General features: G+C 47.5%; 4 protein-coding genes across 4 annotated transcripts; 2 read left to right on the plus strand and 2 right to left on the minus strand.

Moving 5' to 3' along the window:
- Positions 1-2,678: 2,678 nt before the first annotated feature.
- Positions 2,679-4,380, plus strand: T069G_02378 (uncharacterized protein; the record flags this gene model as incomplete). The annotated part of the gene is made up of 3 exons (XM_056169588.1): positions 2,679-3,204; positions 3,268-3,357; positions 3,419-4,380. 3 exons carry the CDS (start codon positions 2,679-2,681, stop codon positions 4,378-4,380), a joined length of 1,578 nt encoding a protein of 525 aa, XP_056030480.1.
- A 213-nt stretch (positions 4,381-4,593) lies between these two features.
- T069G_02379 (uncharacterized protein) lies at positions 4,594-5,096 on the minus strand (the record flags this gene model as incomplete). Its single annotated transcript, XM_056169589.1, has 2 exons — positions 4,594-5,032; positions 5,086-5,096. The coding sequence occupies 2 exons, from the start codon at positions 5,094-5,096 to the stop codon at positions 4,594-4,596; spliced, it is 450 nt and encodes a 149-aa protein (XP_056030481.1).
- Positions 5,097-6,335: 1,239 nt separating this feature from the next.
- Positions 6,336-8,311, plus strand: T069G_02380 (pyridine nucleotide-disulfide oxidoreductase domain-containing protein; the record flags this gene model as incomplete). The annotated part of the gene is made up of 3 exons (XM_056169590.1): positions 6,336-7,025; positions 7,088-8,083; positions 8,144-8,311. The coding sequence occupies 3 exons, from the start codon at positions 6,336-6,338 to the stop codon at positions 8,309-8,311; spliced, it is 1,854 nt and encodes a 617-aa protein (XP_056030482.1).
- A 2,212-nt stretch (positions 8,312-10,523) lies between these two features.
- On the minus strand, positions 10,524-11,311 carry T069G_02381 (maltose acetyltransferase domain-containing protein; the record flags this gene model as incomplete). Its single annotated transcript, XM_056169591.1, has 3 exons — positions 10,524-10,839; positions 10,908-11,144; positions 11,211-11,311. 3 exons carry the CDS (start codon positions 11,309-11,311, stop codon positions 10,524-10,526), a joined length of 654 nt encoding a protein of 217 aa, XP_056030483.1.
- Between the last annotated feature and the right edge of the window lie 542 nt (positions 11,312-11,853).

Genomic DNA, 11,853 nt, shown 5'->3' on the forward strand with positions numbered 1-11,853 from the left:
CGTATTGGAGGACGGCCAGTATCCTCAGCCCATTTTTGGTGGTGACTCCAGATGTGTTTCTCAAGATCTTTTTTGTACTGGTAACGCTTATCACAATCCGGGTGAAGAGGACATTGTAACTTCTTGTCGTGCCATCCCAAATGGCGACTGATAGAGTACCTGATGTTAGTCGAGTTCTCTTTTATCCTTTATGTAGCCGACAGTATAAGATGCATGAGATGGATGAAGTACCATGAAAGTATCATCGTGATATAAGGAATAGGCAAAACTTACTTGAGCTGATAATTTTTCTCAAAAGACTTTGAGCATCCAGCTCTATCACACACAAAAGGTAAAGCCACGGTTGGAGACCCCGTTGGAGGTAGCGAGTCCGCCTCAGCCTCTGAAGAAGGAAGGTATTCCGCCAAAGTGCCTGCAGTTAAAGGTCCAGATGTGTCTAAATTCATGGCATCGGGATCATTCTCAAAACTCAAATCAGAAGACGAGAAATCAGAAAACGAAAAAGAAAGGGGAGACGAATTGTCAACAGCAGCCGTGTGATCCTCTGCTTCATATGAATCATTGCTCATTTCACCAGTTGTTCGCTCTTGGATTCCAAAAGGCGAACCTGTCGGTAAGCCATTCAGAATCTAAGTCTCATCATGGGAGCGTTGAATTCCGGAGAAAACGGAGGCGACATCAGCGTCAACGGAGGGGCCTGTCGGTATACCTAAGGCAACCCCAGGGGTCGTAAGACCGGAGCCTTCTAACATGCTTGGATCAATGATACCTGAGGCAACCCCAGGGGGCGTAGGAGGCGAGCTGTGTAAGATGCTTGGGTCAAGGGTGGGCCCAACTCCCCATTCCTGTGCGATGTATGCATTGTGTTCGGTAAATTCATTCGTGATTGTATCCGCTACAGCCCCCGGGAAGCTTTGATCCTCTTCGCCGCATGTCTCATGCCCCAGGAGGGGATTGACGGCGCCGGGCCTAAAAGCCCCGTTGTCGTCCCAGTCCATTCTGAGTAGTGGTGTCTATGGCCGCCACTCTAACATGGATCCTCGGGTTCCTGTCATCGGTATATAAGAATATGTCGCTCGATGTTGCCAATCACGGCGATATTCCGATCCACCTGTGTTGCTGCCGAGATGTTTGGACAGAGATTGAGTGGGTAAATTCGGTCCACCCTTCCTGTGTTACTGACTATAGTGCCGATGCCAGTGGCGTGCTGCTATTCAGAAGTCTGTAGTAATCCAATTGATCGAGTGGCACACCCTCTACATGCACGCAGCAGTCTTACAAAGAGCGAATTGGCAATAAGTATTCAGCTGAGGAAGACAGCAACACAGAGTATGCTCACCAGAATCTGTATGAAAGTATCTTTGATGCTGCAATTAAGGGAGATGTTGGAGGATAGCCTGGAAAAACAGATGCAAAAGTCAGCATGGACCAAGCTAGGGATTTAGCAAGACAAATACCGTATATATGAATCCCTTATATTGAGAACGGGGGCTATAGCCAAAGCGGAATCGAAGAACTAGAGTCTTCTTAAGTGCGTTTATGCCCGCAAGTGTATATCAGAGCACACCAAAGTAGTTTCCGTTTGGTTCTTCGTCATGCCAAAGTGTGTGCTCCGTATTCGATACAATGATCTTAGTCGTTCTTCCAAGCTGGTTGGGATGGGAGATGAGAATCCCAGCTTCTTTGACGCGGGTGGCCCACGAGCATAAGTATATAAATCCTTGTCAAGAGCGGAGTCCTATTTGATAGCAGTGGAGACATATCCTTCAAGATGAGGGAGGCAGATGGATGCTGATAGGTTGATGTGGCTTGCTGGTGTTGAATTCGCCTAGCAATGCGGGAATCTACGTCTACCCAGTGTTTACTTGGCCTGTTTCCCCCTCATAACCGATCAGAATGCCTTGCATTGCATCTCGTGTCGGTGCATATCTGCCCAACATGCTCCCCAGATACAAAACTATGTTCTTCATTCAATCAACAAAGGCTGCAATGCCTCATTTGTGCGCCATCAGCCAAACATGGGCCAACACATGTTACCCCTGCAAGCTGCCGCTGGATGAAACCAGGCGCTTGCATAAGAAGCCCGCAAGGCTTGCAGGCTTAATTCTGTAGGCCACCCACAGCCGTAGACCTCCCACAGCCCAGTCACCCAATGAGACAGGCTCGATTAATTCGATGGGATTCTGTAGACCCCATCACAGCCTGGCTGGCCCAAAGGCCCCGTTTGTCCATTGTAGGCCGCCCAGACGTCTGAGACGCGAACGGATTACGGTCACATAGAGGGAGGCCTACAGGCTGACTGGGAGGTGAATTGTGTAGCGTGGCATCCAATGATACGACGGGAATCCCCATGTCGGCCCAAATCGCATTTTGGACGGCCTCTCGCCTTGAAATCATGTATGATGATGCCACACAAGAATTGTTAGGAATTTGGAAGCGGCTTTCGACTGATTTAAATAGAAATGGTCGGATCAACTTGAATCGGTCAATAATCGACAACAAAGACCATCTGCTCCAACTAATATACACTTTTGGGTAAACCAACTTCGCTTCCAGGATCATCAGCCATAAGATAAGGTGTCGCAAACATGCCATCAGCTACTCGTATTTAACATGTCAACCCGACCTAATATATCCCCTACGCTAACTATTTATGCCTTGAAGGTACCAGCGCCGATATGGCGAAGCCCATTCCATTGCGCGCAAAGCTCGCCCGGCGCTTCTACGAGCCTATCCTCCTCGAGGTAGCTCTGAAGAAGATTCGACCGCAGCAGAGTTTCTCTGCCACGCAGCACGAGCCAAATACCATGAGAGATAACGTCGACAGCGCGGAACAGACTTTCAAGTGTTTTGTCAATAGGCTTGCCCAAGTTTGCGACAACAAACGCGGCGAGAACGGATCTACTGTTACCGGCATTGCGGTGCTGGAAGAACCCGAGGGTGTTCACTATATCATTGGATCTAACAACCGCAAAGCATCAAAGTTGCCAGAAGTTAAGCTCTTTGTGGAGCAGCTACTCGAAATTGTAGCAAAATCTACAGAGCAACCTGCGAGTAACGGATCTCTAGTACACAGAGAAGCACTGTGGCATATCCTCAAATTCGACGACGGAAACCGCGTCCGATTTTACCTTACCAATACTATCGCATTTCTGGAGGAATGCATCAGTGACTATGACAGACGACATGGCCAAAATTCGTTGTGTGAGCCACCCCATTCGCCGTCATGAGCGAGAGACTTGGCTTATGTGTCTTTATAATCGGCAGCATCGGAAGCCGCAAGGTTTAAATCTCAGCTTTCTAGACTCACAGAATTGGTCAAATTCGGTAATGACAAACAGCTCGAGGATTCACAATGTACGTCGATTTTCCAGAAGCTGCTGAAGGTTAACCGTGTTACTGACAAAGGCACATATAGACTTTGCTGCCTGTGAAAAACTCTTCTTATTCCTTCACGAGGCTCAACGTCGGAAATTTGGAGACTCGATTTCAGAGCAAGCAAGAGAAGGCGAGATGGACAACTCTAAGCCATGGTCGGAGCTCCGCCACTTCGTTGGTCGCTTGCACTCATATTACCTCGCTGTCGAAACAATAATTCGCGCGAGCCGGCTCTGGGATCGACTGTTCCACGAGATTAAAGTGACGGTAGTTCCATCAGCGTCTATGATCCCGCATCCATTACACAAAAAGCGACCAAACGCATCCGAAATAATTGGAAGAATGAGTTCTTCTCCAGAAATAATAGAAAGACACCGGTCTATGGCTGAACAGCTTCAAGTTCTCGATTTGGATATAAAGATTTTGGAGGGGTGCAACTCTGCCTCCCTGACACACATGGTTCATGGTGAAGTTCTTGTCCTGGATTACGTACTGAACTACCTGCGCGAAAATGCTGATGTCGAATTCTGGCACAAATGGCGATATGTCGGGAGCAGCAAGCCAACCTGCCGTCTTTGCAATTACTATTTCGAAAAACATCCAGAGGGAGTGCAAGCCCGCGAGTCACACAACAACCTCTATCCTCATTGGCGCGCCCCTGATGTTTTTGATAAGAAGGCTATGGATGCGACAGAAGGGCTACTAATCGAAATAAACAAGAAAATCAGAGTAACTGCGGCACGATTGCTCGAAGATCAAGTATTGCAAGGTAGAAAGCATGATTCCAATTCGTTCTCCAAACAACCGTGGCGAACGGATCAGAAGACTGACCCCAGTGACCTCACTTCCAGAATGGGAGGCTTGTCAATCGGAAGTGTGTCGATTCCTAATACCATCGAAGAAGAGGACAAACGAAGCACTGCTGGAGAACCAGATGATGAAGAAGAGGAAGGTGGCATAATTGTGTTCCGTGGACGTAAGACGCGCCCGTCTCGAAGTTAAGACTCGCTTTCATTTTATGCATTTCATACTGCCTCACAAGTCAGAATGTTCGCTATAATTTCTATTTAGGAGACAAAGAGAGTGAAAGGGGTATGATCATATTATTTTCCGTGCATTTGATGAAATGTCAGTTATTATTATGCATCTGCTTGGTGAGATCGCATGCGATGAAAACTTTGCGTAGCTTGCCATCCCCTAGAATAGCCGTGTCGATTATTGTTCATCCTTTTCAGTCTGACAAAATGTGATTGTATTGCCGAATGGATCAATCACAGTAACTTCCTGAGAGTCCGGCCCTCCATAACCCTTCTCTATCCCTGGCCTCATGTATCGATATTTCTTGGCGATAAGCTCCTGATGATACTCGACAATCCCCTTATTCATCATGACGCGAATCTTTGTGCCCGGGGTTCCATCTCCGTGATGCTCACTAAGGTGTAGAATGAGACTGCCCTTGGAAATTTGACGATACAGTGGCGCGTTATCGTCGAAACGGTGGTCCCAATCCACCGTGAATCCTAAGAAATTTAGGTAGAATTCGTCGGCTTTTTTGACATCGAAGATTCGTAAAATTGGAACGACAGACTGGAAATCAGGACTCATTTCGTGTTTAGGTGCTTGGAAGTCACTGATTATCGAAAAGAGAGGGAGACTGTGATCAAAACATGGGATAAAGTGATATTTGAAGAATTCGAGTTAACGCACTTCGACTTCATGGTGAAGCCAGAAATTGAACGCCAGGTCCGTAGTTTACACGTGACAATACTAAATACGCCTGCAGTAATTAAACGTTTGAAGTTGTAATAATTTCGTGTATTTGCGTCGAAAACGATGAGTGCAAATAATGGAATTATTACTGCTCTGCATATTCCCAATTGCCGTTGTGTCTGACCTATACTATCGCAAGTGAAACACGAGCGCTGCCCTGTTATTGTGCGTACCTCTGAACAGAGTACCTAGGGGTATGTATATATTCCTTTATAAAAGAGAGAGCAATAATTGCACGGAAAGCTGATTCATCAAGCAAGCTGCTACTTAGATGAGATGCTGGAACTGGTGCACAGCGAAAGAATTCTTCAGGAGTCAACTGTGACAGATCAGAAAAGCCCAAGTCTCAGAGCCGTGTTCGGGCAATGTATGGCCGACTTCGGGTGCGGGGGAGTTGAGCCCGGATAACTCAATTGGGGAGTCGATCCATAATTGAGCTTTGAGAAAGAGGAGTTGATGCGGAGGTGCTGTTTTGGTCAGATCTCGAGAGCGCGTGAGCGGAGATCGATCTCCGCAGTCTTATGATCAACCAACAGCTTGCAATAGTTGTAAAGAGAAACGGGAAACCAGATTCAGTAATGCGCACTTAGCCATACTCGTACTTGAAAGAGAAGAGTCAGAATACTATTTGACAGATAGTGCTATGGCAACGCCAATCGCTGCTATGCTATCGATCACGACCACTCCAATTGCATTCATAAGCACGAAATGCGAGCTGTGCTTAATGATCAAATCGCACTCGTGCCTTGGGCTTACTAGTAAATATGCTGTTACGAGGGCGAATTACTGCCAGCCATGTGTACGGTACATGCAGCGCCAATTGTAATTAAATGGGCCATAAACAGCTTTCGGGCCATATAGACCGAAGGTAACTGATTTCATCGCTGCATAACAGTCTTTAACTGGAGAATATAGTCTCGCAGCCAGTGGTCTAGATTCGAGGTGGCTTTGGGCTTCCAGACGATATCGGACTCCAATGGGCAATTGTCTGAGCACGTGGACATTCTGAGGCATCATGGCATACAACTCCCTGTGGTTATCTTTCTGCCGTGAGCTCCCAACAAGCGTCCACTTAGTAGATGTATATAAAGTCCACGATCATGACAAAAATTATTGTTTGAAGCACTTGAATGACACCCATTGGTAACAGTTAGTGATCGTTAAGCTGACCTCACTCTGCCGAGAAAATGGCCCACATCATCACATTACCCACGTTCAAACAACAGGGTAATGTCTCGCTATCGCACGCAAGAAATATTTCAGAGCGCTGGGTAAAAGATTTTGAGCACGCTCTGCAAAGAAATGACAGAGAAGGTCTTGAAAAAGCATTCGTCAAAGAAGCCTGGATCCGTGACTTACTCTCTTTCACCTGGGGTTTTCGAACTCTTCAAGGTCGCGACAACGTCCTCAACTACCTGCAAAATAACTACAATGCCGGTATCAGCAGCATTCGACTTCGTGACTACGGCACATTTCAGCCTACCTTCAAGAACCCATGTCCGGACATGCAATGGATCGAGAGTATGTTCGACTTCGAGTCACGTCACGGCCGTGGAAAAGGGATGCTTCGACTAGTATTGGATGGTGACGATGCATGGAAGTGCTATTTAATCCATTTCACCCTCCAGGAGATCAAAAGACATGAAGAGAAGACAGGATTTACGCGCCCAGAAGGTTACGTTGACACATCGGGTGGCAACTGGCAACAGCGACGTGAGAGGCAAAAGGAGTTTCTCGATGAAGCTCCGGCTGTGCTCATAGTAGGTGCCGGCCAATCTGGTCTTTCTACGGCTGCTCGACTCCAGCAACTCGGAGTGCCAGCATTAATTATTGAGAAGAGTAGTCGTGTTGGCGATAGTTGGCGCAAACGTTACAAGGTTTGACCCCACAACCCTTACACTGGAGGTGATTCTGCACAAGCTAACTGCAAATCATATAGACACTGATGACCCATGACCCAATCCAATACTGCCACCTCCCATATATCCCTTTTCCTTCCCACTGGCCGTTATTTATGCCAAAAGACAAACTTGCCGATTGGCTTGAAGCATATGCCAGCCTGATGGAGCTCAACGTTTGGTGCGACACCGAACTCCAGAGCACCGCGTTTGATGAGACTACAAAAACATGGACTGTGACAGTAAAGCGATCGGATGGTTCAATACGAATTATTAAACCACGGCATGTTGTTCTGGCGACTGGGAATGCAGGAGATGCCATCCTTCCACATTTTGATGGTATCGAAAGCTTCAAAGGGACTGCTTACCACGGAAGTCAGCACAAGGATGCATCGGAACACTCCGACCTCTCTAGCAAACATGTGGTAATAATAGGTTCGGCCACTTCAGCGCATGACCTTTGCCAGAATTTCCATGAATGCGGTGCCGCATCGGTAACTATGCTCCAACGTGGCAGCACTCATGTCTTGACGGCAAAGAAAGGCCTCCCAATGCTTCATTCGGGAACGTATGAGGAGGGTGGACCACCGACTGAAGACCTGGATGTCGACAGCCAAAGCAAACCACTTCCTGTTCAGTTTGCACTCAACATTTTCAAGACAAACGCTATCAAAACAGTTGACAAGGATATCATAGACGGATTGACGAGTGCCGGATTTGAGCTCGACTATGGGATAGATGGAAGCGGCATATACCGTAAATACGTCACTCGTGGAGGTGGCTATTATATCGACGTTGGATGCAGTCAGCTCATTATCGATGGAAAGGTCAAAGTAAAATCCAATCCTGGAGGAATCAATTCGTTCACTCCCGAGGGGCTGCTTCTTGCAGATGGATCCGAACTCAAGGCAGACATAATCATCATGGCAACAGGCTACCAAACAATGCACAGCACAGCGAAAAAGCTCTTTGGAGACAAAGTCGCTTCACGTCTAGGAAAGGTCTGGGATTTGAACGAAGAGGGCGAAATAAATTCGGTAAGATTTCTGATATGCCACGATAAAGAAGTACTTGATCTGACAAACTTGCTCTCCTAGATTTGGCGATACAGCGGACATCCCAACTTTTGGTTCATGGGTGGCAGCCTCGCCCTATGTCGGACATACTCGAAGATGCTGGCATTGCAAATTAAAGCGAGTGAACTAGGCATTTATGAGGCGCCAGGGAAGCGGGCCATGAGCAACGGCGTGAATAACGGAGTTTAAGGTGTAAAAAGGCGTTGGTCGTAATCACAAGCTCTCTCTACTGAAAAGGGCCCATTTCAGCTCAGGATAATGTGGGCATATCCGAAACTCCCGTTGGTGTTCAGCAGCTTACCCCATGAAGCTACTTTGACTTTTTTAGTATCCCACTGCAGAGAGTGTAATCGGGATTTCAAGTTGCTCTAAAGCACCCGTTTCGTTTGAACAAGAGATGATTCCATGTGCTTCCTGTAGCTTTGTATTTTGTATAGCAATATACTTATCTATAATCTCTTCTATTCAATTAAAGAATTCCATGGCATTTTCCCTATTGAAACATTCATGAATGCATTCATTATTTTGCTGAACACGGGTAAAAGTAGTACCCTGGGGGCATACCGTGTAAGCACGCGTTCTACCCCGTGTGAAGTCTAGCGGCAGCTGATAAAGCATCCCCAAAGATGCTCAGTTCGCTGGCAACGGAAATTCCGGCGCGATATCCAGCGTCCCATTTGCGGATTCTATTCCAGGAGCGGATTTGAATACATACTTGTATCCGCATGACCAACATACGCCAGGGTTGAAGGCGGATTACCTATATATCAAGACCAGAAGCCAGAATTGGTAAGCAAGCATTCATGATCGGGGAATTGCCCTTCCCCAAAGTATGGGATGATTCACTACTAACAAGTCTTGTGTTATCTTGTGTAGATGAACTAGAGCGCGAATTTCTCAACTTTAAAGAGAAACCTCAATACCATCTTCTCTCAAACCGGACGTAGCTAATGTTGAGAAGTCTAGAGATGGTTTGTTTATTTCTGTCATGACTCTCCCAGTAAAAGCTTCCAGACTGCTGTATTATTTAATTTGACGAGCTTTCTTTGTGGTTTACGGTTCTACACGAGCTCTACGTCGTTTAAGTGCTGCCAGCGACTTACAAGATCGCTCACGCACGTGGCCCCAGCCTCCTTATTCTAAGAGCCGTTACGGCCGTCATCATTCCTGCCCTTGCCTGCACTTCCGGTACGGTACAGATACGCCATGACAAGTGACTGATATCTTTGAGCGTGAGATGTGTTTAGCTACCATCAATGACGTGTCGCTTGAATCGCTGCAAGTATTGTTCAACCTTGTAATCCGTGTATTTGGAGCGTCGAGATCATTGCATTTGTTAAGCATATTACTATTGTTACTATATGGAAGAGGAACATGACAAATATCCGCCAAAATACACACTAGAGATTAAATAACTTGGCTTAACTATGATGTGCAGGGTCGACACCCAACTCGGGTGGTGAGATAGAGCCAGTCGCCACGCAGCAAACTTTAGAATTAGAGTTGCGTCGGCGATATCCCAGGGAATATTCTTCAATCTCAATACGATTGTAGAAAGCGAGGGAAACATTAGGGCTTGTTGGGCCGCTGAGACATTGGATTCGACGTCAGGAGCAGCCTGGCGCTATTCTCCCCCTCTCTCCCCTCTCCTGGGAGCGGGCGGTTTCGGTGCCCTGTGGTAAGGAGACATGGAGATTTCTAGAATCTGCTCATGTAACGCATTTATTTAGAAACACGGACGCTCCGTCTTTGTTCTCACTTGCCTGGTTGGCGATTCATGAAGTTTGGCATTTTACCATTCCCTACGGCAATCCTACAGTCAGGGGCTACCAGTGGACCATCAGCAGAGAGGAGTCTGCTGTGGTGCTCTGTATCAACGACCGATGCCGTAACGTGCCAACTTCGATAACGTTTTCGCGACCCGTTCGTTGTCGTTCGTGGGTCTATTTTCGACTTGCAAGGGTCCGGCTCAGCATTCTAACAGCATACTGATTTCATACTGATTTTCTGCGTCTCCGTTGCTGCCCGCCTCTTTATCATATATGCCATGCTTCCCTGATCTGCCATTGCCAGAGGAGCTCTACTTGCTCATCTATGCGCTGGCTGTTTAGAGAAGTCGATGGCTTATGGCCATGCAGCTCAGAACGGTCTGGAAGCTACTACAGCTGGAGGTCGGTCGGTATCGGCCGGTGCGAATCCGCTCCCTATTGCGCTTCATGATTTGCAGTATCTGTCGTAGGGTATACGTGAGGCACTAAGAAAGTAGGCGTTGAGTAGGGACAATGCTTCGGTAGGTTTGGAAACGTGATTTGTCTATTGTTAATGTGAATATTCATTGCCTCGTTAAAATGTCGTCTCTATCATATATGCAAGTTCTCCTTTTTTTTCCGGCTTCGAGTCATCATAAATCTGGGACGGGGTCAACTTTCTTGACAACCCTGGCTGGCGAACCAATCGCAATAGAAAAGTCGGGGATCGATCTGGTGACGACACTGCCTGCTCCTATCGTGCATCCCTTTCCAATCGTCAAGCCCGGCATGATGGTGGTGTTGCCTCCGATCCAACAATCATCCCCAATGGTGACGCTGCCACCGTACTCGATTCCGCTGCGGCGCGATTGGACTCCGGTCTCGTGTGTTGCACCGAATATTGACACATTGGGGCCGAACAGAACGCGGTTACCGATTGTGACCATTCCGCAGTCAAGAATCACCAGACTGAAGCCACACAAACACGGGCTGGAGTCAGTCTCCAGCAGCGAAATGTTACTATTGGTTTTACGTACTTGAAATTGGCATAAAAGTTGTCTCCAATCGACGTGTTACACCCATAGTCGACGTTGAAGGGCGTCTCGATGAAGGGGTTCGTGCCGATCTTGCCCAGCATCTCGTTTAGGAGCCTCTCCCTCTCGGCCACTAGGGTGTCATTCGTGGCGTCGTCGGGGAAATAGGTGTTGTACTTGTGCATGAGTCTCCGAGCCCGAAATCTTCCCTCGATGAGCTCTGGAGCTTGGGAGTTGTAACTGTGAGGCAGAGATTAAAATCCGGGAGTCACTCGGCGGTGGCAAAGAGGGGATGGGATTATTTACAGCATCCCTGATATCATCTTTTCGTAATCCTCACACCACGGGATGTGGGTGAGAGTCTTTGCGTGCTCAATCGCCGCCGGGTCTTTTTTCGTGCTAGCCATGACAACGAAGACGATTTTTTTTCTCAGGTTAAAAATCACCACCTATGAGAAAAGGAAAGTCTAAGGAAGAGGGGGAGAGAAATCTGGCTCGAGAAGAGTCCTCCGCAATAATATACCAAATCTCTTTTATGCCAGCGAGGACAAACGTGTTCATAGTCCATGTCGTTTGCCCGAGCTCAGCGGCGGGGGCATTTGGAGCCAGTCAGCAACACCCTTTCCCCCTTCCCACCCCCTCTCATACCCGTTAATTCTAGGATGCTATAGTGAAAATGGATCAATAAACTGGATGTTGACAGTGTCCGAGGAACAACCGCTAGCAGCAAGAGGCTACGAATCCTTAGTACATTGAACAAGGCCTCTGTAACGGGAATACCATCTCAGCTTTCGGCCGATCCGGCTACTCCCCACCACTCACTGTGGGGATCCGCAGACAGAGACCATTTTGAGATGAATTTCACTTGTTATACGAAGGACGGGGTTCCCGTCCACTATGAGCGTCCCTTGTAAATCGCGCTACAGGCACTTGGCAGCAGACTTGTGCT

This window comes from Trichoderma breve, chromosome 2 (genome assembly GCF_028502605.1).
Source record: "Trichoderma breve strain T069 chromosome 2, whole genome shotgun sequence".
In the NCBI taxonomy this organism is placed as follows: Eukaryota; Fungi; Ascomycota; class Sordariomycetes; order Hypocreales; family Hypocreaceae; genus Trichoderma; species Trichoderma breve.